This window comes from Fusarium tjaetaba, assembly GCF_013396195.1.
Source record: "Fusarium tjaetaba strain NRRL 66243 chromosome Unknown NRRL66243_c0000062, whole genome shotgun sequence".
Classification (NCBI taxonomy): domain Eukaryota; kingdom Fungi; phylum Ascomycota; class Sordariomycetes; order Hypocreales; family Nectriaceae; genus Fusarium; species Fusarium tjaetaba.
The window spans coordinates 119,171-144,201 of NW_023501258.1; the positions used below are offsets into that span (position 1 = coordinate 119,171).

The following is a 25,031-nucleotide window of genomic DNA, read 5'->3' on the forward strand; positions in this document are numbered from 1 at the left end:
GTCATTGTAACCCTGTCGGCTATCGTTTCGTGATAGGTGGGTGCAAGATATGCCGTCCGTTTAGACGATGCGCACATGCCATCGACGCCTCGATTCACAAATTTGCGGGACGACAAGCGCCTGTCTAATTTCAACATGCAGTGACTTGTTTGCACCTTTATTAATTAATTAGACTTTAGGAAGTTTTATCTTCATCTGTTGTTGTTTGGTAGGATCAGGGCAAAACAACTTGGACTCTGATATCATACATATCACTTCTTGACCTGAAGCATCAACATCACCCAGCAACTCTCTGGTCATGATGTTTCTTGTCTCAGAGTCACTATACACTACTACTCCAACCCATATAACTTTCCTTACCGTCGGTTTCGGTTTCTACCTTAACAGAGCCTACTAATCTCGCCGCTTCGTTAGCTGCCGCCGCGCCCCAGGCCCAAGGTTCAGGGATCCCCCCTTGAAACCCGCTAACGCACTGGCGTAATTTCACCTCGGTATCAGGGATCAGTCCAAAAGAGATGGACATTTGCGAACTCTGTGGACCGTCCTCTGCTGATTGGGCGGCTTATTAACCTCAGAATACTGGTTCTGTGCTTTCGACACTTTGTTTTTACCTTGTCTGTCGACAGACTCTGTCCTTATTCCTATTGTGGTCTTCTGTATCGTGTCTTGTCCTGGCAATGTGCCGTGCAGGGGAAACGAGCTGAGTTTGCGGCACAAACGGAAACATTCGTTCCCCAGTTACAGAAAACAAGAATGAGAAACACGGCCAAGCGAGACACAGGATGGACACGGATGCTTCGATCCCGCTGTCTTACGCTGCTCTGATCGTCGCCCTTCCTTGCAACTATGAGTGATTTGAATACGACTGAATCTATTCGTCTACCTATTCTTAGAGCCCTGGCCGACTAACACCGTGTCATGGCAAGATGATCACCAGGTGGTGTCGGGCGGTCAACCGGCCCTTGGTAGCGAAATGCTGCTGTAGAGTGTGACTCTGTGCGTGCGTGCGTGTAGGTAGTCGATCTCACTCCCCTTGTCCGAGATCTTTACGCGGCTTATGGAGTACCCCCCATGCATATCGTATTGCAGAGCATTGGATCCTTATGAAAATATGCACTAGCACTCCGTACCTGCAGCACGGCTCTGCTCTGTGGCGCTAAACAAAACTGCGAATATCTTCAAGCTTCAGATATCTGATGCACACTTCTAACATGACAGCGTCAAGAGAAACACATTCTCCAGCTCGGATCGAAACATTGCCGGAAACCGGGTGCTACTCTACCGAGTTGGCAGGAGGTCCCATGACGCCGGATAGCTGTCGTTCCTGTGTGAGCTCGAGTCTGAAGCAGCGATCAAACACGTCCAGATCCCGAAACCCCAAGATCTGAGATTCCCAGATAAGTTTTAGATAACCTCAGTTTTGAGTTTCTTCCATGCAACCTCGCATGCATACGAAATCCTGATACATAATTCCTCGACTATTACTATTTACTTAATCCTCCTCTCTTAAGCGCTAAACATTATACAGCTGTCAAATGTTTGCCAAGTCGCAACAGTTCCCTTCGTAGACTTACCTCGGCAGTGTTTCAGGAGTCTGTGCGGTTGAGATGGTCATAGCTGTTTGGGTCCCGGACTGGGGGCCCTCAGGCTGTCCTGAGAAAATTGTTCTGGAACTTTGCTCTGCACGGGGACAGAGGATGCAGCTATCGTGAGCTGTTAGTCAAGCGGCAAAGGGCCGTCAAAGGTTTTTTTATGGTGGGATATGCTTGCGAGAGAGCACTACGTACGTGTAAGTCCACAAAACACATGCAGGGTTCCGTGTTGATGATAATTTCGTTCAGGTTTTGTCTTGATTGATTGTGCTACTAAAGTAAACTCTCCATAATATAAAAAGACTTTTTTAAAGTTGTTTACGTGTTTTGTGAGATTGCTCATGACACCGGCAGATTCATCTCGTGTTTGTTGAAGGTTTCTACTCCATGGCTAAGCAATGCCTTGTGTTCTTTGACGCCACATGTCTATCTTGCAGGGCTGGCGTTTCAATATTCACCGTTATATAAGCTTGTAGCTTGAAACGCGACCATAATGTTTGAGATTCCCATCATCCAGACCTACTTCCAGTCCATACCCAGAAGTTCCCCTACCCATTGGAAGCGTAAGGTAGAAGCAAGGGTCCTGATCGCTTGGCCCTACGGACGGCTCAAGAGGTGTCCGAATATTTTGACCAGCTCTTGCAACCGGGGTGGTTTCATCCGCGGGCCTAACCCTCGAGGAACAAAGGTTTCGAAACTTGATAGTCTAATGTAACTCAAAAGACGGCTAAAGCACCGATGCACTCGGTTTCGAGCTCTGTTGTTGTTGTTGTTGTTGTTATCAGGATCTTTGCTCACCGCCGCAAACTCGTATTGCGGGCGACAATTTTTGCCTCGGAATGTATTTCCCCGATATCATATTAAGGCGTGTATGTTTCGTTCGCATGGGGAGAGTGCCCCGTGCTCCTCTTTTGTGCTTATTTTATTGTTGACGTGGGACATCAGGCCATCCCAGATTACAAGCGTGTTTCGAAGCGGGCGGGGATCGGCAATGCAGCTGGAGATGGCGGAGGAGGATGAACTCGATGGAGTTTGATGCCGGTGCCGGATCGTCGTGTGAATGTCGAGATTTGGTTATCTCGCCGTTGTCTTGATCTGGTAGTTCTGATGCATTCATCTTTATCAGGGTTTAATCTCAACGTTCGCCACCGTTAGGGCTTGAAGGATTTCATGATTCATCCTGTCGTGCCGGGTAATCTACCAGAGGTCAGATCATAACTAGGAGGAAGAACAGTCGGAGATTATAGAACCGTAGTGGATTTTTGCTATGGATACTCGAATCCAATCAACCCATCATGAACTTAGTTTCCTTCTCTAATTGATTTCATCGGAGTTTTTCTAGTTTTAATATGCTATGCCTATTGGAGGACTTTCTCTTATATGCCGTCTGAGAGGACATGTTGTAGTATGCCTACCCTGGACAACGAAGACAAGTCTGGTATTCTCTTGACATTCATCAATAGTGTGTGTTTCATACGTTGGCCATTCTATATATTTGCATGTAAATATATGATTATCCCCTTATAATTGAACAAGTCCAGTATGTTTGCCTGTGTGAATGCGGCTTGAGTTTAAGTTGGCCATGACAGTGAAAGGCGGCGTCATAAGTGCGGTTGAGGAGAAATAGAAAAAAAAGGGGGTCGACTGCCTCGATGGGTAAACAAGCAGAATTACTCAAACTGCACCTCTACAGCATCACAAACATTATATTAGCCCATATCCATCTGTATTAATTGCCACCCGTACGATAGAAGAAAAACTCCGAGTCCCGGATCCGACGAGGGAGGGACTTGAGAGGTACACAGATTCAATGTCACGATCTTAGCTCGAGACGCGACCAGATTGCCGGGTATACCCCATTGTGTACAGTACTTGTAGGGTGGAGAATCGGGGCAGATCCATCATTTCGAGAGATGCGGCTCTTGAGGCCAGCCATCCTCAAATGGCACGTACCGCGAGACAAGGTACATAAGTTTAAGAAACGGTGTCGAGACTACGGTACATCTAGTACAGATCTGTCATTCAAAGTGGGCTTATTTTCAACAACACCTCGTGGTTGTTGGAGATAAAGTATGAATTGTTCGCGTAGAGTGGGGATGACACCTTGACATCCGACAACAGAACGAAACATGCTGAAACCAACAAACATAGGAACGTGATAGACGACAGATGAATAGTCGCAACAGTCAAAAGAATAGTAGAGGACACGTGAAAGGACCGCCTTATCCTACCAATGTTATCGCTGTATCACGCAATGCAAAATGACAGCACGTCACGTAGATAGAGGCTGTCAGTGGCTGCTAGAACTGAACACGAAAGCCTCATCAAAGAGATTTGATCCGTTGCGACAAACAAAATAGAGATTGCAAAACGCCGACAGCCGTATAATGAACCACCAACAGGGATTCATTGTCTGATGGGATGATATCGTGAGATTAGACCAGTCGGTGAATTATTAGACAAGGAACGCCATTGACAAGGGAGAAACAGATCATGTCAGATCGAAAAGGTGACGTACGCGATAAGGTTACCTAGACTCATTAGATGAGCGGGATTGACAATTGCTGATACCAAGGAGAAATCTCTGTCACTCATCACTTGAACTGATTGAATGCCTGATTCTATGATAAACTTGTACGACGATAACTGAGGCTTGACCAAACGTGGCTTGGCAATTTACCGGATCAACCAAAGAAACGAGAGATTTTCATTAGCGGGCGGGGAACGAGAGCACGTACCTCTCAGTACTTGTTTTCGAGATGTTTCCTGCTGAAAGAGATAACATGCTCGTCATCAGCGCACTGTATGAGCCCGCGAAGTTTATGTGGCTGAAGACAGTGTGATTACGGAGCCAAATTCTAAGCTATTCGCGCCTCGGAAGCGTCGGTGACCCACTCTTAGCGCAAGCGTCGTAGCTTTCTGTCACGCCTGCCCACCTCTTTTCGCCCATTCCATTCTCCCCTTTCCACCAAAAAAAAGGGTAACCCACGACTACCTCCCCCTCCCCAGGTCCCAGCGACTTCCAAGGTCCTGCCCGAGTTACTTTGCCTCGAGGTACCATCCATCGTTCCTCCCTCCCCCAGACAGACCTGTCTACCTACGTCTTTTTTAACCTGCCGCATTCAATCCACCTCAAACTCGACCTGACGGAAACAGAGTTGAACTGAGGTGAGGTATCTATCCATTGTACAATCCATACCTTACACGCCCAAACCTCATCCTCAATCAACCTTAGTAGTTGTGGATCCACTCACAGCATCTGCTAAGGCTGAGTGAAGTATCTTTCTATCACTCTATCAATCTGCGATTGCGACCTGCGACAGGCGAGCAAAACGACTTGACTTGTGACTCGACTTTACATTGTGTCGTCACCGTCGCAGACAAACAAGACGCGCATTTTGCTTGCTCGTTCCCCCTGGGCCTTTAACTCAACTCAAGTAAGCATTCTATTCTATATCGTGTCCCATCATTCAATGCCATATCCTGGGTTTCATTCTCACTCATTATTGCGTCTTTACTCGTTGAAATGAAAACCTGTACATGTTTTTGAGCGCGCGTCCTGTATCTTCCGTCATTGCCGAGTAGAGAGAGCATAAACTCACTCACTCTATTCACTCAATGACTCAATACTTCACCCATCATCATCAATATCACCTGTCGCATCGCATCGCATATACCTACCTGCGCATTGTCTTGTCACGACCACAGTCCTACGTTTCTGTTCGCTACGTACCTCACATCACTCGCGTCTTATCGCAGACACGTTACGCGTGTGTCCGCCTGTCCTCTCTTTGTCCGGCTTGCTTGCATTTTCCTGCCTCGTTATAGCCCCAGCCCCAATCAATCTCTTTTCGCTCACAAGCGTCTGCCTCGTCTCCAACCACCCCCCAAAAACAACGGGGCACTCGCTGTCAATGTATTCAACATGGCTTCGCCGAGGCGCACGCGAAAAGCAACACAGCATCTGACCGCGCACACGGTTTAGACACGTAGAGCATCGCGCAAATTGGATTCCGTTGAACTCGAACAATTTTTTTTTTCTTTATTTCCACTCTCACCACTTACACGCCGATACTGACCCAACCTTAACCAGCGCACAAACGTTGATTGCAAGACAAAAAACCCTGATCATCACAACCAGTTGGTACTTGCGTGGAGAAATCAAACCGGCATCCCACCACATCACGTTTCAGTTTTTTACCAACCAGATCCCGCGGTTGTGTTTCCTGACGCCCTAAAATTCACCTCCCAGCACAGATCCTGTTGAGTACTTTGCAGATACTCGAGATACTCGTCTGTACCTCTCTTGTATCGACCTGGTCACCCTCACGACACTGTGACTGGTCACTGTCTAACTCTCTTAACTTTTAACTCAACCATATTTCACGGATCAAGTAGTCAGACTTCCGCCCGTGAGTACAAATACTTTCTCTATTGTCACCACCTGTACTCTTGGTCACCCAAACCAAGAAAAAAAGTTCCGCGTTTTGCGCCATCGCGCTTCTGGTGTTAATACAGAGAGAAGCACTATGAATCGCAACTCGATGCAGGCCGAGCAGGTGGACCCAAGGCTGTGGTTACAGGTATGCTGCAAATGTTATGAAGCGACTATTGTCCCGTTCTTGTCGAAATTCGATATCGACAATAGTTGCGCAGCTCAGACCCTGGTCGCGTCACCCCCAGTTTGCGCGTGCTTCAGACCCACGTTGGTTGATACACCAGTCAGAGTCATGATATGTCTTGTTGTATCGCAGACGCTAGCGTCAGCGTCTCACGACTTTCAACATCATGTTTCCTTGCTTATTGCCGATGGTTCTTTGAATTTGATGGCTAACTGGTGCCTTTTAGAATATGCAGCAGTGGCAAGTCGGGCCTGTCCCGGAGTATGTCTACACCAACTCTCATCAGCCAACCGAGATGCAGTAAGTAATACGTCCTTTGATGAACGCTTCTTTCTTGGGCGAGGTACCACACCCTCTGTCGATTACAAGTGTAATACGACTCCTACTGTTTCGTCACGGTTTCCCTGGCTTTATAAGGCCTTGATCGGTGCTTTCGAATTGTGTCTCACGACCCATTTCACCACTGATAGACCTGGCGCCTACCAAAGCTACACAAGTAACTTTCTCACATGAAAGTACCTCCAATGCCTGTAGCTTGTGGTTGTTGTGTCGACTACCGAGCCCATTCATATTGCTAATGAAGCCCTATGATTGGGAGCCACCCTGCTGACCTGCGTCTCTCAATAGCAACCCTCATCAGTACCAGAGCGACATGACTCGTCGCCCTGAGAATATGGAATTCCGCTATGGCGCCCCCCAACCTAATATGGCACCGCAGCAACAACAGCAGCCTCAACAGCAGCAGCAACATCACCCGGCGCCTGTTCAACCTCCTCCCATGAACGTTCCTCAGCAGCCTCCAAACGGTGCTGCACCTCCTCAGCAAGTACCTACTCCCACTCCGGCGCCAGCTGGTCGGTCACGAAAGAGGCCGGCACCTGGTGCCGCTGGACCTCCTGCCACAGCTGCTCCTCCTGCCCCTGTTACTCCATCTCAAGTTCAACCTCCTGTCGCAGCTCCTCCCCCACCCCAGGCGGTTCCTCAACAGCCACAACAAGTTCAGACAGATGATGCGAACGCAGCACCAGTTGCGCCTCCACCGGCCAAGAAAAGCCGGACTAACACCCCCTGGACACCACAAGAAGAGTTGCGATTGAAGCAAATGCGAGATGCTGGCAACAGCTGGGCAGAGATTGCCAAGGTAAGACTTGCGGTGTAACCTGGGTATGATTCATGTGCTAAAAATGACGTGCAGACTTTCCCTACCAGGACAGAAGGATCTGTCAAGAAGCATTGGTACAAGGTATGCTCGACCAGGAAATGAACGGGAGGATTGATGAAGCTAACTAGATTTAGGACATGCATTATGCAGAGTTTGCTGAGGACGAGGTAGGCACCATTAGCCCTTTTTGTTGAACAACAAAGCTGACCTCCCCTTTATCAGAGCCAAGCGTTATTGAACGCCATCAAGGAGTACGAGAACAACAAGTGGAAGTCAATTGGGCAGAAGGTCAACAAACCTGCCAAGGTACGAACTCTAACCCCCCGGAACTTGAGAAAACTTGTAAGGTGTTGACAAATGACGTAGGCTTGCGAACAGTATGCCAAAGAACACTTTCCAGGTATGTCCCGACTGCTCCGTTTTGACGACGGAGAGTGAAGAAGCGTTCATTGAAACTGACATACATAGATTTGTTCCCTAATTCCAAGAGATAGGGGCGAACAAGAAAGAAGGGCTAATTGTAAGGTGGCTTTGGGGTCTCTTGCAAGCTTCGCACTCCTGTGAGAACTCGAGAGCCAAGAAGATGGTCTTTAGCCCAGACATCCTTACTGCACAGGGAAAAGACACAAAACACCAAAAACAAAGGGAAAATTAGCAGTGGCGTTCTGCACCATTTCTATGCGGGAAACTGTTTAATGTTTGTTAATTGTGGACTTGCCTCAAATGTTTTACGAGGCATGGCGGACAATGCCTCATCGGCATTGTTACCACTCTTTCGGATCGGGATACGGAAAGGACTGGAACTGGGAACTGGCGCGTAAAGGTGGAAAAATTGAAGACGAGGAGCAGCGTATGCACCTGTCGAACTGGCCTATAGGAGGAGTGTTACAAAGGAAGGGGACTTGTGATATGAACACGTCTGTTGGTGTAATGGGGAGAGTTGAAGGAGGGTATGGCTATCTGAGGTTGAGGTTGCAGTTGAGAAAGACGAAGCTGTTTCAAGACGGACCGAGTTGGAGGGACGGAAAGGAAAGGAAGGATGACGGCAGTTTGTGTTGTTTTTTCCCATGTCTTTTTTCTTTTCGATTTTGGTTGTGAAAGGATGGGACTGTTCGATTTTAGGTTCGGTTACTTATACCCCAATGCCTGGAGTTGATTCCTTGCACACAAACATTATGGCCCTCTGAGTGATGCTTCGTGAACTGAACCAATTGCCCGTAATGAAAACATGATGTATCTGGGGGCACACCGTAAATATCTTGTATATTGGTCGCTGTTTAGTTTAATTGGCGAAGACACAAAGCAATTGCCATTATTCTGCACCGATTACTTAGGTAGTTTTGCGGTACGATAGCGACACCTTGCCTTGGATGCTTGGCCACTGTCAGGAAGTTGGTGTTTGGCAGGCCTATAAGATTGGCCAGGGACCGCGGCGTGTCCCCTGTAGTGGGCGCTGGGCTGTCAGCCTGGGCTACCTTAGGTACAGTACCTAGGCTGGGCTAGGCTACTTGTCGGGTACAATGGGATTGTGGCGGCGGGAGGGGAAGCGTTGTGTGACGGGAAATGGCGTGCCAGATGTAGATGTGACAACGGCGATGCATGATGGCGTCGAAGGGTTTTGGAAGGGTTTCGAGTACCAATTCATTATGGCATCCATTGCTCGTGTGGTTATTGCATTGAGCTCTGGCGAGAAAGGTAAAATGGGCCGGAATGAAGGGGGGCGGTACGTATTATGATGGGCAGGGATGGGTCTATGACCTGAAATCTGGGGTGATATGGATGGATTGAATGGTACGGATGTTGGTTCGCGGAATGCACGGGCTTTGGACTCACGGCTTGTGGTATTGTTGAAGGAATTAGAGATACAGTGAGGTTGTAAATGGAGTCGAAGCTGAAAGTTTAATATATATAGTAAGTAACATTTCGGGTCTGAAGATCAAGTCAAACTCAATCGATTTGGTTGAACTTTGTTGGCGGACGAGGTTATTTGCGACTGCGGTGATGCAACTGATAACAAAGAGATTGCTTTGCTGTGAGAATTCAGAGATGGAGGACTGTTGTATCAAAGACATGTTTAATGGACTGGATATTATTAGGATTCCATGGCAGTAATTGGTCTTATTACAGCTGATATCTATACGATGATGCTCCTGATGGATCACCAAGACAGTCACATCGGCTCTGTTTAGGTGTATGGAGTTCAGGGGTCAAGCCAGGATCAGGCGCGTGATCTTAGACGAACCGATCACCAAGTTTGAATAAACTCGAGCTGTCATTGGCCATTTGTACAAGCTTGGACAGTGTTATCTCCAGAGTGGTTTAGTGTGTTAGTGCGTCTAAACGAAAAAGGTCATGTCTCGTGTCTCTCGGCACGAGAGGTCCGCTCTGCCAGTCTAGCCAGTGCGCGAGTGAGTGAGTCTGTGTGTGTGTGAGTGAGTGAGTGTGAGTGCTGAGGGGGGGACGGACAGGTACAGACGGGGGCCTTCTTCTTTGGGAGATTCGCTTCTCTTCTTTAATCCCTCTTCTCTTCCCTTCGGTTCTATCCTTTCCCCAGATTTCGCCTTCTGTGGTGTTGATAATCCTCTTTTTTCTTTTTCGCTGTTTTTGCTCATCCTTTGCCTTCTTCCTAATCCAAGGGAGGACATCGGTGGCACTATCAATCGTTTCTTTATCTTCTCGTCGCCTATTTGTCTCTCGCTCAAGTCACACAATCGAGTCCCGATCGATCGAAAAAAAAAGCTACTCGCAGAATCTACGCGATAACTTCCAAATCAGACACTCGCTTTCTGTGGAGTTGTCCGACATCCTTCTGCTCTCGTTAAGAAGGAAAATCCTACGTCTTCAAGGGAGATTTCTAGAAAAGGGACAATCTTTTCGGATCGAGGACGCGCAAACTGTTTTGCGGCCCGCATTCCATCGCCCTTTATCACTCGGTTCAACTGTCAATCAGAAGTCTGATAAAACGGTCGCTATCAACGTCACGCAAATACACCTTTAATCACCGACAACAGCCCAAGTCGCTCGCTTGCTGGGTTGTTTCGACTGTCGTTCTTGTGTCTACTCGATTCAACAGCAGTCGCTACCTGTTCTCGACACTTCAGCGCCTTATCTATCTACTCCTAATAGCCCGACCAGACCATACCATAATACCGAACCCCTAATCCGAGGGCGCTCCCGCATTAGAAACATCAGTTACATCTATTTTTGCTCGACTATTTCATATTCATAATGTTGCGATCTCTTGTTGTTGCTGCCCTTTTGGGCGCTAGCTCTGTCGCTGCCGTCCAGTGCACGCGCAGCAGCCACTGTCCCGAGGACTCGCCATGCTGCTCCAGTAAGTTCTCTGCACCAAGTTGATGATATCTGATATCTGACATGTACCAGCCTATGGTGAATGCGGTGTCGGTGCGTACTGTCTGGGTGGTTGCGATCCCACAATGTCCTTCTCACTCGACTCTTGTGTTCCCGCTCCCGTCTGCGAGGACCGCAAGATGAAGATGAACTCCCTCGATTCAATTGTCGATATCGGCAAGTATCTTGGTGATTCTTCAAAGGCCGACTGGGTCGCACAGGGTGAGCCTGTTGTTTTCCAGAACAACGTTCTTCTTACCATGCCCAAGGACAGTGTTGGCACTCTGCTGTCCTCTACTGTCTACATGTGGTATGGTAACGTCAAAGCTCGCTTCAAGACCAGCCGTGGCGCTGGTGTTATCACTGCTTTCATTCTCTTCTCTGACGTCAAGGATGAGATCGATTATGAATTTGTTGGTACAGAGCTCGGCGATGCTCAGACCAATTATTACTTCCAAGGCATCACCAACTGTAAGTCATCCCCGTGTCGTGTCACACAACAAGGTAGCCCCTTGTTCGTGGCACAGCCATGAATCCTCACGTGATTGCATGTTGTACCTGATACGACTGACACTTTGATAGACGAGAATTCCGAAAACATCACGCTGTCTGATACCTTTGCCAACTTTCACGATTACGAAATCCGATGGACCCCCGACAAGATTGAGTGGTGGGTTGATGGCAAGCTCGGCCGAACTCTGCAGAAGAGTGACACCTGGAATGCCACCTCTAAGAACTTTGACTTCCCTCAGACACCCTCTCGTGTGCAGCTTTCTCTGTGGCCTGGTGGTAAGGAGGGTAACGCCGAAGGTACTGTAGCATGGGCCGGAGGTCCTATCGACTGGGATGCTCCCGATATTCAGAAGAGTGGTTACTACTTTGCTACCTTCTCCGATGTTGAGATCGAATGTTACAACGCCAAGTCTGGTCCCGGCACCAACTCGGGTACTAGCTACTGGTACAAGGATGCTGCTGGCACTAACGACACCATTGTCGACGGTGACAAGAGACACACCATTGCTTCTCTGATGGCCACTGGTGAGGACATGGACAAGGGAAAGAAGGAGGACAAGAAGAAGGATAGCAAGGACGATGACAAGGACGATAAGGACAGCAAAGATAGCAAGGATAAGGACGACGACGATGATGAGCCTGCCACTATTCCTGGCGGCAGCAGCGGCGCGCCATCCAACGACCACGGAGACGATAGCAGCTCTGACAGCAGCTCTGGATCCGGTTCTAGCAACACCCCGTCGGGCAACCCTGACGGCGACTCAGATGATACTGAGCCCGCTGACACCACCAACTGTCAGACCAACAGCTTCAACCAAGACTGCGCCAGCTCGGACTCTAGTAAGAGCAGCAGCAGCTCAGATGATGGAAAGGGTTCCAACGCTGGCACAAGGAACGGCGCAAGTGCTCTAGCCATTATCATCGCCGGTGGTGCTCTGTTCTGGCTGTAGTCAATGATGATGGCGTTTGTTGTTGGTCCTGCGACTCCTCCCATTAACCTCTCTCTTTTTTCCCTTACCACTCCTATATAGCATCTCACCGCACGTTTCCTGTTTAGCATTTCATGACGGTCGGCATTGAGATTTTGTATGTAATTTCTTCTCTTTCATGTGTCCATATTCTGTTAGTAGAGGGACAATAATGGTAAATGGTTTTGCATGGGCTTCTTTAAAATGAGGTATTTTTGCTTGCTTGCTGTGCATGTGATGGCATGTGAAGAATTACTGGGAGGCTTTGTTATTTAAATATGTGATCTTCTGGTCTATGCGCCTTGTTATGGAGAAGATGTGTGTTTGGGATTGAGTAGAGGGAATGGGTCAGACAGACTCCTACGGATTTGATGGCATGATGAGGACATCCGTGTTAAGATGACAGGTACTAAAATCTCACGTGCAAGCGAAGGAATCAGTTAATGAAAGCAATGTCGATTCGACCTGTCAGTAAAAGCAAAATCGAATAAGCATAACCACTAGTCAAAGCGTTGAGGAACGAGACAAACCATGGCCTCCAAGAACGGCCAACCAATTCAGCCCTACTCTGAATCTGAACATGGCATCATTCGACTTGAAGCTGTGTGGCCGGAGAAAAAAAAAAGGCTTTTTACCGCTGATCCAATCCCTTCTCATCTTGGCGGTCTCCTATAAACGCGAAACCCCCTGCATCTCAGCTTCTAAGCGCTGGAGTCGCTATGCTCTGAGCCAATTGTTATGGGGGGAGGATCAGTGGTGAAACTCGACAGGCGTGTTTGCTGACTGTGGTATCCGTTTCGTTTCATGTTGCCGTGGACATTCACTGGCTAACAGCCCTACAGCCACTGTAGCACAGCCCCTACAGTAATAGGTACCTTACCGGCATACATTAGCCCTGATCAGCGGTTGGTTGATCGCTGCTGTTCTTCCAATCACTGACGCTGCGCCTCCACTGAATGGAATGGGATGTTCGCCTTTTCACCAGTGAACAAGGCTTGACAAGAGGGGATTGCTCTTGTTCCCAGTGACTGTGCATCTGCATGGATCACAGTCCTTTGTGAGTGAAAATGGTTCACTACCTGGTCTAGGTCTCTGGAGGCTGAGGCTTACATTGTGTAGCTATATATGCTCCAAACCCCCAGCCATTGATCCTTGGTCACTCTATTTCTCACAGCCGCAATCCTTTTTGCTAACATCAGCCTCCCTTCATTAAAACTACCAACACCTACTTAAAAAGATTGGACTGGTTCCTGTCTCTTTTATAGAATTTTCTGGCCTTTTTTCAGCTTTTGATACCCCATTCGATATTGATTGTCGATCGCTATAACAGTATACTACAGTGCTATACTACACTACGACGTTGAAACGAAACAACACAACACAACACAAAACAAGACACGCTTCACACAACAAAGATGAAGTACACTATCGCTGGCCTCTTGACCACTCTCGCTACATCTGCCTCTGCGCTTCCTAACATCGCACGCAGCTCATACCCAACCGCTTCAGCATCTTCATCCGCTGCTGCGCGCATCCTCCTCGGAAACTCTGGTCACATCTACGTCGCCGACTTCAGCCCCAAGACGGGCAAGTTCGAGCTCACTCTGAACCAGGAGATCGAGGGCGGTAACTCATGGATGGCCTACTATGGCTCCGACTTGCTCTACGCCGTTGACGAGAACTCTGATGAGCTGAGACTCTTCAACCTTGATCTCGAGGCTAATAAGCTTACCCTCAAGACTAAAAAGGCCGGAAGTGTCGGCGTTGTTCATCTTGAGTTCAACTCGGATAAGACACGCCTTGTTGGTGCTGCTTACGGAAATGGTACCATTGATGTTTGGAACACTGAGAAGGGTGGTCTGGAGTTCGTCAAGACTCTCAAGTCTCCTGGAAAGCTTGGTCCTGACAAGGAGCGCCAGGCTGCTTCTCATCCTCATCAGGCTAACCTCGATCCCTCTGGTCGCTACTTTGCCGTTAACGATCTCGGCACTGACTCTGTTGTCATCATCGACTCCAAGGACGACGCTTACAAGATCGCAAAGAACATCCCCGTCGAGGCTGGCTGTGGTCCTCGACATGGTGTCTTCTACCCTCGTGGTGGAAAGAAGGCTACCCACTACATCGTTGCTTGTGAGCTGAGCAACCAGGCCCTCGTCTACTCTGTCTCCTACGAGGAAAACACCCTTGCTTTCAAGCACCACCAGTCTATCTCTACCTACGGCAAGGACGCTCCTGCTAAGGACCCCAAGACCGCTGCTGTTGGTGAGATCCTTCTCGCTCCTAACAACAAGGACGTTTATATCTCCAACCGTCTGTCCGGAAACGAGACCGACTCTATCGCTCGCTTCACTATCGCCGAGTGCGGAACTCTCACTTATGCTGATACCGTCTCATCTGGTGGTCTCCTCCCCCGTATGATGAGCTTCAGCCGAACTGCTAAGCACGTCTTTGTTGGTAACCAGAACGGTACCAGCGGTCTTGTTGCTCTCCAGCGAGGTGCTGATGGCAAGCTTGCTGAGAAGCCTGTTGCTACTCTTCCTGGCTCTGCGTTCGGTGAGCCTTTGTTCGGACCTCAGTATGTGCAGCAGATCCTCCTGAACTAAAGCTCGGAGATGTCCACTGTACTATTCCTTCTCCTTCTTCTTCATGGCGCTTTTGGTGTTTCTCGGGCTTGATAGACCCTTGGAAATCGGGGCACATTGTTTTTTCACAAAAAGATTCTTGTTTATTAGTCAATCAGATAAATTGACATTTGCTCTATACCCTGGTATCAGAAAAAAAAGATAACGCCTGCTATTCGTGATGAAGACCTTGTTGCACATGTGATCATATACTGTACTGTAATCCGTACACTCTTATCCCACTCAATCTGAACTTGAATCGCTCGCCATGCCTGCACCTCCACGCCCTGATGTATCTTCCAGACTCTCTTTGACATGCCGATACTCTTCATCTAGTATATCTGGATCTGTGCACTTGTAAGCTGTCTCGAAGTCGATGAGAACAGCGTCACCATCCTGTCTGATGAGGAAATTGTGCTTGTTGATATCGCCATGTACGATGCCTAGATCATGCAGCTTCTGCAGACTTCGCTGGCATGTGGCGAGATCTTCAGGTTCTGCAGTCCGAGCATTATGAATCTCTTCGAGGAGGAAACCAATGACTCGCCCGTTCTCGTGAATATGGCCGAGAAACTCAGGACCGATGCCTTGGCCGTGAATCCATTCGTACGACGTTGTCTCAGCAGCGAAGTAAGGAATCTCCCATGGAAACTGCGCAAACTTTGCGAGTACTGGTGTACTGAAAGCAGGATGCGATACACGATAGAGCGTTTGACGCACACGCTCGATCTGGCGGAGCTCGAGATGATCTATCATAACATCATGCCAGACATTTCCAATGCCAGGTAGACTGCTTCTTCTCGTCTCGCAGAAGAAAGGCTTCCCTGTATGCCCGTCCTTTCCGACACGGCCCTCGTTCCAGTCTCCGGGTGGGAATACAGGGAGTTGAGGGAGGAGTTTTGGTTCGTATGTGCGATGTTCAGGGTCTATGAGACCCCCGTCCAGTGTGACGTATCTTACGTGAGCGCCGTCGACGAGGAAGCGATACTCGCTCTTCTCGTCTGATTCAGGGTCTGCGAGGACGGCGAGAAGTCTGACGTTGTTGTTGTGTTTCATGATAGAGCGAGTGATGGGTGAGTAACCATAAAGGTGAACACCCTTATGGTTATGGTTATACCGGGTAGTATTTGTATATCGTAGTGATCAACACGCGATACAAGAGGTTGATGATAACACGTGGGGGTTATAGCAAGCCACAGAACCACGTGTGGAGCTGATATGTTGAAGATTGATGATTTATAGAGAGAGTGAGCTGAGCTGAGCTGAGCTGGGCTGAGAGGAAGAAGGAGTCTTTTTATGATTGAATAGTCTATGGAGGGGGCTTGCTTGAATAAACTTTACAGGTCTGGTCAGGTAATGCAATGCGTGCTTCTCGGCAATCTGGACCTGGACCAGGACCTGGACTGAACTGAACTGAAAGTGAGGAGAGCAGAGGTGGGAATTGCGCTTTGACTCGTATATAGTGCCCCAATACTACCTGTACGGTCGACAATTAAGCGGGGGGTTCAGTTTAAACGAGTCTTATGATTCTGGTACTGATGAGCCGTCGATTTCTGGTCGTGTTGATCAGCATTTGGGTACTGTAGGGCATCGTAAATGCATGTATCTATCCGCTGCATCATGTTTGCCAACGAACAGGTGGTCAATACATCCTCAGCCTTCTTGGACACAAACTTGGGGTCATTTCCCCTCTGTTGATCAGCTACTGAATAGGGCAGAGACTATGCCCGGAATACACGGATTAGTGCCGATAGGGACATGTCTACCGCTGTAGACTAAGTTAGCTAACAATAAGCGAATCTGATAGTATGGTTAACTCTTTGTCAAGTGCTCATGATGATCCGCTCAGCCGAGTCATGGCCCTGTCTGTCGTGTAAGTGAGGCGGTTTCCATCCCCTGAATACTGTCATGGGGGGTTTGACAGGGGTAGGTAAGTAGAAAAAACGCTCAACTTTTGGATCAGAGAGAGAAGAGAAGAGAGGGGAAAAAAAGGAAAGAAAATAACGAGCTAGTGCAGGATGATATTGGAGGTTATGCTGATGTTAGTTGAGCCTCAGGAAAAAGCAAATATGATCATCATGCGCCATGACCCTTCTTTGGCTATGGCTTCAGCTCTAGACTACGGATGGGATGGGATGGGATGGACAGAGTGACGTGATGTACTTGTCCAGGTTCTTGGTACATATAGTAAGTACTTGGTTGATATCAGGTTACATTCGGATCCCCAATTGGTATCTTGTTTAGCGATACAACGTGCATGCGTCGTTGAATGGTGTCGTACGATTGGTAACGAGACGTTGATCGAATGCCTCAAATGGTCGATTGATGCGTTGGCATTGAAGCCACGGCAGATGTCTCTTGTTCCTCTCTTCATTCCTTCATTCTTCATCTTCATCTTCAACTTGTTATAGTCATGTACATGTTTCAGCCTTTCTGTTGCTTAGATCAAGCACAATATGTCTAATATCACATCAAGTAAACATCTCGACAGCCTCACATCAAATCACATCATATCATGGATACAATTATCTATTCTCACTACAGTACACACATCTACCTCAACCAACTCACATCGCACAGCATTCTCACCCTCCGCAAGATCAACCATAACAGTAACCATCGCCGCACAAACCTCGCCTCGGAATCCATTGATTGGGACATGAATGCACGCACGTCTTGGTCTTACTCTCACTGCACTCGTCGGGCTGCAGCGCCTACATGCATGCATCCCTCCTTCATGTCATGTCGTTCCTCAAAGAAACCTCTCTCCCCTCTCACACCATCCATGTTCAACTACCTGCCATAGTTACACACACAATTTCTGCCTGATCCCGTTATCGTAGACGTAAACTTAAATACCCTTCTCTCTCTCTCGCTCTCTCTTCAGGCCTCACCCCCAGAGAGATAAGTATATCTTTGTCCTGCATCATGTTTTGTTGATTCCGGTGTCGTTGGACGCCTCCCTCCCGTTTTTGCACTTTTATATCAATGCTTTTATTGACTCTGTTTGTCTGAAACCTGTGAGATTTGATGTATATCCCTATATCCTCGCCTCATCTGCAGGCTGTCCGACGCCATGGATCCCCAGCCATTCCTCCTCATCCACTCACGAAGCCCTTCAGTCATATTAGCCCATATCCATATCCCACTCTTCTTATAAGGAGACAATTCTCTGATAACCCAACTACGAATAACAACATCAAGATTGGACTCATTGTGGGCTTTACCCTTGCTGCGTTCCTGGCTATTGTCATCACCTTTTTGTACTTCTACTACAGATCTGCACGCTTTACTTTTAGGAAGAAGAAACATCGCAAGCATCATCACCAACACCACCACCATCATCATCATAGGAGGCAGAAATCGATGAGTAGTGGAGGCTCGAGACATTCCGATAGGAGTGCTGCTCCTGCGGATGATGCACCTCCGCCTCCGCCTGATAAACCGGCAGATGGGTAGTAGGGGGAGTAGTTCTGTCTTTTGGTAAGTAATTACTGTCCCTATACTTTTATATATTCGAGAACGAGTCTAACGCAAGTTTAGATTTCTCTATTTCATGTATATCCTTTGAGTGTATTAGTGCTTCGTTCTTTGACTTCCAAAAGTAGAGTCCCAGGGCATCATGTTTGTGTAGTTGGATTCATGTATCGTATCATTTGTATTCTATCAGCCCGTCTTTGAGATATTCATAAGCTTCAATAGTGTCTCTCCCTAGTATATCATACAGTCTATTCCTCTTCATGTGCAGTGATCTAACAAACAGAAACAACATCCCTAGCCCGTCTATGCCAATGATGTCCAAACAAGAAAGGATTGTTCAGTCCATCATGTATCTGAGGTGCGTCCATCTCATTCGGTGGATGGAATGGATGTAGATGACAGGGGTTTGGGATCTGAAATATCGGTTCTGGTCTTCGAGGGCCTGAACGATGATGTCGTCGTCCGTGGTGAAGCCTGTGATGTCGGCAGTTGGGGTGATGATGCACTCCATGGCGGCGGTGATGTCGCTCACGACACTCAAGCTCGATATCTTCAGAACCATCTTCGACACTTGCGTTGAAATGTCCTATGATATGGCGTCGACGGTGTGAACGGCGACGATGATGGCGTCTCTGGTTGTTGCTAGTCCTGAGCTGCTTGAAGATGTTCCAATTCCATACAAATAAACCGACTCCGATAACAGCAGCGAGGAGAGTTAAACCGACGACTATCCCTATGATTTCCGGAGCTGTGTCTCGACGATGAAGCTTATGAAAGGCTCTCGATAGGAGAGGTCTACAGTCGTGAGTGTGATTATAACCTTGAGTCGTTGGCTTTGTAGTGTGTGTTTCTGTTGTGATGTATGGTGCCAGGTCAATGTGAAGTGTTGAATTATTAGTGAGACTGATGGAAGGCATCGTGAGTGAGATAATGTCTAGGAAAATGGCAAAGACAGCACATTATCTATAGAGCGAAAGAGAGCGATTACAGATCTATATACCTAGGGAATAACCTGCTTTCGCAATTTCAGCAACATATCATATCCATCATCATACCTCGCCAGTTGAAACTCACAATCAATGACTGATTTCTTTCTTTCATCCCTACAAATGCCAATGGCTCCCTAGTCTATATGTACATGCAAGCAAGCACCCTATCAAACATCTGCAAGGCACCGATTCCTCATGCAGTCCATCAAACTTGACAACATTCTTTGCCGTAACACATATGAATTCTAGAAGATTGCCTAGCACGTTTGCAAAGACACAACAATAAAAATAACAAACCCTCAACCTTGCACCAATGAACATCATCGCATCTCCCTCCTCCGGTCTCTCCGTCGTCTTCTCTCCTCAGCCTCAACCTCACCCTCCATGACCCCCCTGATCTGTCCCAACGTGCTCCCAATGACATCCTGCAACCTCCCGCCCTTTCTCACAAAGCGATCGTAAAACTCACAGTCTCGATGTTTGGCGCCTCTTGCGTTCAAAGAGATTATAGTGCTCGACATGGCCTCCAACTCTGTCTTGAGGGTCTTGAGATCTAGGTCGCGCTTGTATCGACGTTGACGACGACGGCGGCGGCGCTCTTCTTTGTCTTCGTCGCGACGAGGCTCGTAGGGTTGAGCATAGTAAGTCTCTTCTGGACGAGGAGATTCGTAGTATGGTTCTGCAAAGGTAACGCGGTGGCGACGTCTCTTTCGACGTTCTTTATCAGATCCATACTTATCACCGTCATCTTCAACGTATCTACTCCTCGGTGCCTCTCTGCTCCTATCCTTATCCTTATCTCTCTTCCTCTTCTTATCCTTCTTACGATCGTCGTCTCTTCGAGACTGTTCATTCTTCCCGCCAAGCATACCGAGAACGAACTCAGCTACACCACGGAAATCTTCAGGGTTGATCTGGTTTCCGCTTCGTGTGCCATCTCGAGTTCGCTTCTCAGAGGATGATTGACCCATGGCTTTTCTGGCGGCAGACTTGGCGGCGGATTTGGCCAAGTTCTTTGCGAATGTCTCCATGAAGCTGGGATCCTCAGGAGGTCGAGAACGTGAAGACTGGTCCTGGCGACCAAATAACTGTTCGGCAAAGCGGTCCATTGGTATGTCTTCAGATTCGTCTCTGAGATGGTTCAGAAGAGTCTTTGATATAAAGTAGAGAAGTATGGAGCAAAGATGATGCTCGTCGTCGCTATCGTATTCGTCGTCTTGGTCTTTAAGATTGTCCTTGGGTACAGATTTTGTATCGGCTTCAACCTCACCAACTTGTGTCTCTTCTAGCTTGTCCTCAAACTCTTGTTTGATCTCTGGGTCCTTTTGAGAGATCGAGTCGTGAGCTGCAGCAACGTCGTTGCTTTGTCCCTCGACTACTTCTCCAGACCTTGACGAAGGGTTATCCAGGTTGTAAATATGCTAAAAGAACGCTAACAGAGAGACTAAATGATAGAGAGCAAGTGCAGAATAACCAGGCGAACGACTTGTGTAGCGGATATGCAGTCGCCTATATAAGGATGTATACTCTGTGACACAAGACTGCCATAGTGACAGCAGCCACCCGGCGGAAACTCAACTATTTAAACATGTCAAAGCTGAATCTTATAGTGATTTTGTATGTACCCATGAGGTACCAAGTCAGGTGAGTCGCGTCAGGTTCGTGATGGTTGAGACTGAAGATGATACATTTATGAGCCTTTGGTCACGCGCCTCTTGCGGCAATACAGGAACATGACCGCGCTGAGACATGGCCATGACCAGAATTCAGTACCAAATGATCGTCTTGTCCCTCAAAATATAAAGACCTGACTAGAAGAGATGATTAAGTTTCATGTATTTTTAAATGCCTAAACTATCGTGATTGAAACTTCATGTCAGGCTTGTTCATCAGATGCTGGTGTTCTCTGATCTCAATTTGGAACCCAGCCAGCCAAACTCCTTGAGGTCTCGCCACGACCTAGACTATCTATCTTGTCAAACAGGCTGCCTGCTATTTTCATGCCCTCTATACTATTGTACGTATCCCATTCATGTCCCAGACGCCTTGCAAATGCATTCATGCCACAGCCATCATGTCTAGCAATGAGAAACTTGCAGAAACAAACAAACCAAGCAATGCATGCAGCAGATATATGCGCTCCTTCTAGCTCAATAGCTCCTTGATATCTTCGATACGTTGGAGCTTTTTCTCTTCATCGCTCATCATGCCCAAAGAAGTTGCACTGTTTCAAATGTTAGCTGCGCCCTGATACTCTCTCCATCAGTAAGACTCACATGAACTTCTTCCGCTCCTGGACCTTTAGCATCCTCTCCTCCACACTTTCCTTGACCACAAATCTCTTGACTTGTACTTCCGACTCTTGTCCCATTCTGTGTACTCGATCGATGGCCTGAGCCTCGACCGCAAAACTCCACCAGGGATCCATCATGAATACTCGGCCAGCGCTCGTCAGATTCAACCCGACACCTCCTGCACGCAAACTTAGCAACAGGATCGTGAACCCTTTTCTCTCGGTAAACTCGTCAAGTACAGCCGCTCGAGCTTTTTGGGCCATAGATCCGTCAAGTCGCAGGAATTTGATGTTCGCACGGGTGAGGGCTGGCTCGATAAGGCTGAGAAAAGACGTGAACTGAGAGAACACCACAGACTTCATCTTGGGATGTTCCCGTCTCAGCTTCCGCAACTCAGACATCAGTGCAACAACCTTTGCTGAAGAAGCATTGACACCAACCCGTTGCAGGCTGATCTTGGGCTTCTTCGACATCATCATATCAGGATCATCATCGTGTCGAATGACCTCAAACAGGTCACGTTGGTTGATCGGCTCACGACAACTGAAACATCGAGGTACTTCGCCCTTACCAACCTGATGCTTGATATAATCAAGCAAGCACTTTTTACATGCAGAGTGCCAACACCCAGTCACGGCCTGATCATTCATCGGCTCTTCAAAACATAGAGGGCATTCATTCTCAGCCTCATCACGTATTTGTTCCAAGGCGTGAGCACCGAAGGTCTGGTTAGTCTCCTTCGAAGCCTCATCTGTCTCTGCCGTGAAAGAAGTGATGAGCGACTCAAGGTCCATATCATCTGCCAGTCCAGCAGCCGCATCAGCAGCAGCTCCGGCTTCTTCTTCATCTGCCACAAGATCACGATTGCGGACGAGAATGGGATGACAGCAAGATTGGCGAAGACGCAGGATCTGTGCGAAGATGGTGGTAAAGGCTTTCATGACAGTACCCGCTTCAACGTTCTGCGAAAAAGTTCGTTTCGCTTTGTTGAAGATGTAACTATACACATCTCGTTCCGTTTCCGACAGCTCCACATCGACAATTTCGACTTGCTTAGGTGGTAGGAGCACAAGCGGTTTGCCGTCGGGCGTTTTCATGTCCTTTGTACGTCGTAAGACGAGAGGCTCTAGCACTGTTTGCACAACATCCAAGGCCCGCATGAAGTCTCCCGATTCGAACGGCACAGTAATAAATGTTCGCCAGAACGAAAAGTTGTTCCAAGGCTCCACGCCTAGGAATCTGACAAGACTAAACAAATCTTCTAGTTTGTTGACGATGGGGGTTCCTGTCAGAGCCCATCTATGGTAGGCGGATATTTCATAGCAAGCCTTTGCAGTCTTGGATGATCTGTTCTTGATATGGTGTGCCTCGTCGATAATAATGCGGAAGAACTTCAGGGAGAAGAGCCCATTGTGAAAGCTCTTGTCTCCTTTTCTGGCAGCTATGCTACTGAATTCGGATAGAACAACTCCATAACTGGTAATCACCAGGTCCGGAGCGTTGGACGCATTGGAAGCACAGCAGAGTGCCTGCAGATTACTCGACTTCTCGTTGCCGTAGTATAACTCAATCTTCATCGTTCCGTCCTTGGAAGCCTTCACCGCTTCACTTTGCCATTGCGACAGTAGCGACATGGGTGCAACCACCAACGTTGTGCATGGCGCATCAAGCACCGATTCTGAGTTCTTGCCCAGTCTAGTAAGCTGATTCACGCTAGAGAGCTCAACAGCTGCTCGGCGAGCTTCAAGTGCGATCTCGGATCTGTGCGTATGCACCAAGCTTAGCATTTGGATGGTCTTGCCAAGACCCATTTCGTCGGCAAGAATACCACCCAGACAATGTTGTTCTTGAATTGGGAAGTCAAGGGACAAGTCGCCAGAGTACGGATTAACGTAGAACTTCGGCTGCCCCTCGACCTGAGGTACGTTTTTATCATCGACATCTTTCAATGGCCAATCGTACTCCTCCCAAAGAGGGTGCATGGATGGCTCCCGGTTGCTTTTCTCGTCCTTCTCTTTTGCCATCATCCAGTGCAGCGCTTGTTTCTGGTATGACCGCAGTGTCATGGCAAAGGTATCTGCTGGCTCGGCTTCTGGGGTGCTGAAATCGAAGGACTGGGCCTTCTTGTAAAGCGCATCGAGCTGATCCTGTTCCAGCTCTTCTCCTTCCTCAGTCTCTGATGACTGGGACGAGCCCGCTTCTTTGCCGGTTCCATTCGTATCCCCATTGGCCTTCTTCGCCTCCTTTTGCTTCTGTTCGTCTTGCTCGGCAGCTTGGAGTAGCCCCTTGCGGCCATCTTTGGCAGCATCATTCGACATAGTGGGCTGTAAATTGATCTCTTGAAACAATTTGACCAGAGCGACTTGTCGCAGTCGAAGCGTTTTCTCATCGTTTGTCTCGTTTTGCTCGAAGAAAGCAGTCGATCGGTCGTCGGCGAGTTTGAATGAGCGGTTGAAAAAGGCAGAGTCAAGCAATGAGCATCGCAATTGTAGGAAAATCGTGTCGTTCGTTCGGAGTCTCTCAGGGGCGTAGACCACAGTTCCTTCGAATTTGCACACCTTTTCGTCGATTAGAGCCGAAACCCAATTCGCTGTCTCCTTCGCTAGCCGCCCAACTTCTGATCCGTTTTGAGTGGTGAAGCGCACGATAACATCGACTCGCCTCGCAGCAGCGGCGGCAAATCCTCGTGAAGGTGTAACTTGTCCGATTTTCCCCTTCCCTCTGACAGATTGGGGTGGCTGTAACTTTTGTCGCTCGATTTTCACGATATCGCCGTGCTTCAACACGTTAACTCCGCTTCTTGTAGCCCATCCTTCAACACCAAACGCTCCTATGTATCGTTGTTTCGGCATTCTTTGGCTTGTCTTGATACTTGGTATGCGTTCGTTGGGGGCGCTTGGCGACCGACTGGAGCTGGCGGTAGGGGCAGGCCTTAAGGGTGCTTTCCATGATGGCTTCTTTACAAATTTCTTGTATGTTCCATCAAAGTACATATTAACCGCTCGTTCGAGGTCGTTTCCGCAGTGGTCTCTTATGGCCGAGAGAACGTCAGTAGAGACCTTGTCACCGACGAAAGCCTCGAATGTCTCTTGATCAAAGGAGACAGACGACTCCTGTTGGAGCGTCGGTGGCCGCGACGGAGACGTTACAGGGATATCGTCGTCGTGTATTTCGTCTAAATCATCTTTGTATTCATCTTCTTCCTCGATATCGTCTGCATCTTTAAAGAACCGTTTCGGTTGCGGTAGTGGGGAATGGTCATGAGAGACAGGGTCTGAAGAAAGTTCGTCTGGGTCTGCAAAAAACCTTCTTCTTTTCGCGGGAGGTTCTGGATCTAAATGATCATCAGGGCGCTTTGGTTGGTAAGAAAGTGTCATGACTAAAGACCTTTTCTCATAGAGCGTTTGGCCAAAAATGTTGAAGCCCCCCAAATGAGCTC

The 25,031-nt window shown here is 48.1% G+C and overlaps 6 protein-coding genes across 6 annotated transcripts; 3 read left to right on the forward strand and 3 right to left on the reverse strand.

Moving 5' to 3' along the window:
- Positions 1–6,121: 6,121 nt before the first annotated feature.
- FTJAE_3114 (uncharacterized protein) lies at positions 6,122–7,870 on the forward strand (the record flags this gene model as incomplete). The annotated part of the gene is made up of 8 exons (XM_037349377.1): positions 6,122–6,175; positions 6,441–6,514; positions 6,842–7,355; positions 7,410–7,457; positions 7,511–7,543; positions 7,599–7,682; positions 7,743–7,776; positions 7,845–7,870. 8 exons carry the CDS (start codon positions 6,122–6,124, stop codon positions 7,868–7,870), a joined length of 867 nt encoding a protein of 288 aa, XP_037209802.1.
- A 2,734-nt stretch (positions 7,871–10,604) lies between these two features.
- FTJAE_3115 (murein transglycosylase) lies at positions 10,605–12,190 on the forward strand (the record flags this gene model as incomplete). Its single annotated transcript, XM_037349378.1, has 3 exons — positions 10,605–10,710; positions 10,761–11,198; positions 11,310–12,190. 3 exons carry the CDS (start codon positions 10,605–10,607, stop codon positions 12,188–12,190), a joined length of 1,425 nt encoding a protein of 474 aa, XP_037209803.1.
- Positions 12,191–13,623: 1,433 nt separating this feature from the next.
- Positions 13,624–14,811, forward strand: FTJAE_3116 (uncharacterized protein; the record flags this gene model as incomplete). Its single annotated transcript, XM_037349379.1, has 1 exon — positions 13,624–14,811. One exon carries the CDS (start codon positions 13,624–13,626, stop codon positions 14,809–14,811), a length of 1,188 nt encoding a protein of 395 aa, XP_037209804.1.
- Positions 14,812–15,072: 261 nt separating this feature from the next.
- FTJAE_3117 (alpha-galactosidase a precursor) lies at positions 15,073–15,885 on the reverse strand (the record flags this gene model as incomplete). The annotated part of the gene is made up of 1 exon (XM_037349380.1): positions 15,073–15,885. The coding sequence occupies one exon, from the start codon at positions 15,883–15,885 to the stop codon at positions 15,073–15,075; it is 813 nt and encodes a 270-aa protein (XP_037209805.1).
- A 2,761-nt stretch (positions 15,886–18,646) lies between these two features.
- FTJAE_3118 (uncharacterized protein) lies at positions 18,647–19,226 on the reverse strand (the record flags this gene model as incomplete). Its single annotated transcript, XM_037349381.1, has 2 exons — positions 18,647–18,783; positions 18,842–19,226. 2 exons carry the CDS (start codon positions 19,224–19,226, stop codon positions 18,647–18,649), a joined length of 522 nt encoding a protein of 173 aa, XP_037209806.1.
- Positions 19,227–19,618: 392 nt separating this feature from the next.
- On the reverse strand, positions 19,619–24,969 carry FTJAE_3119 (DNA repair RAD5; the record flags this gene model as incomplete). Its single annotated transcript, XM_037349382.1, has 2 exons — positions 19,619–20,687; positions 21,575–24,969. The coding sequence occupies 2 exons, from the start codon at positions 24,967–24,969 to the stop codon at positions 19,619–19,621; spliced, it is 4,464 nt and encodes a 1,487-aa protein (XP_037209807.1).
- Between the last annotated feature and the right edge of the window lie 62 nt (positions 24,970–25,031).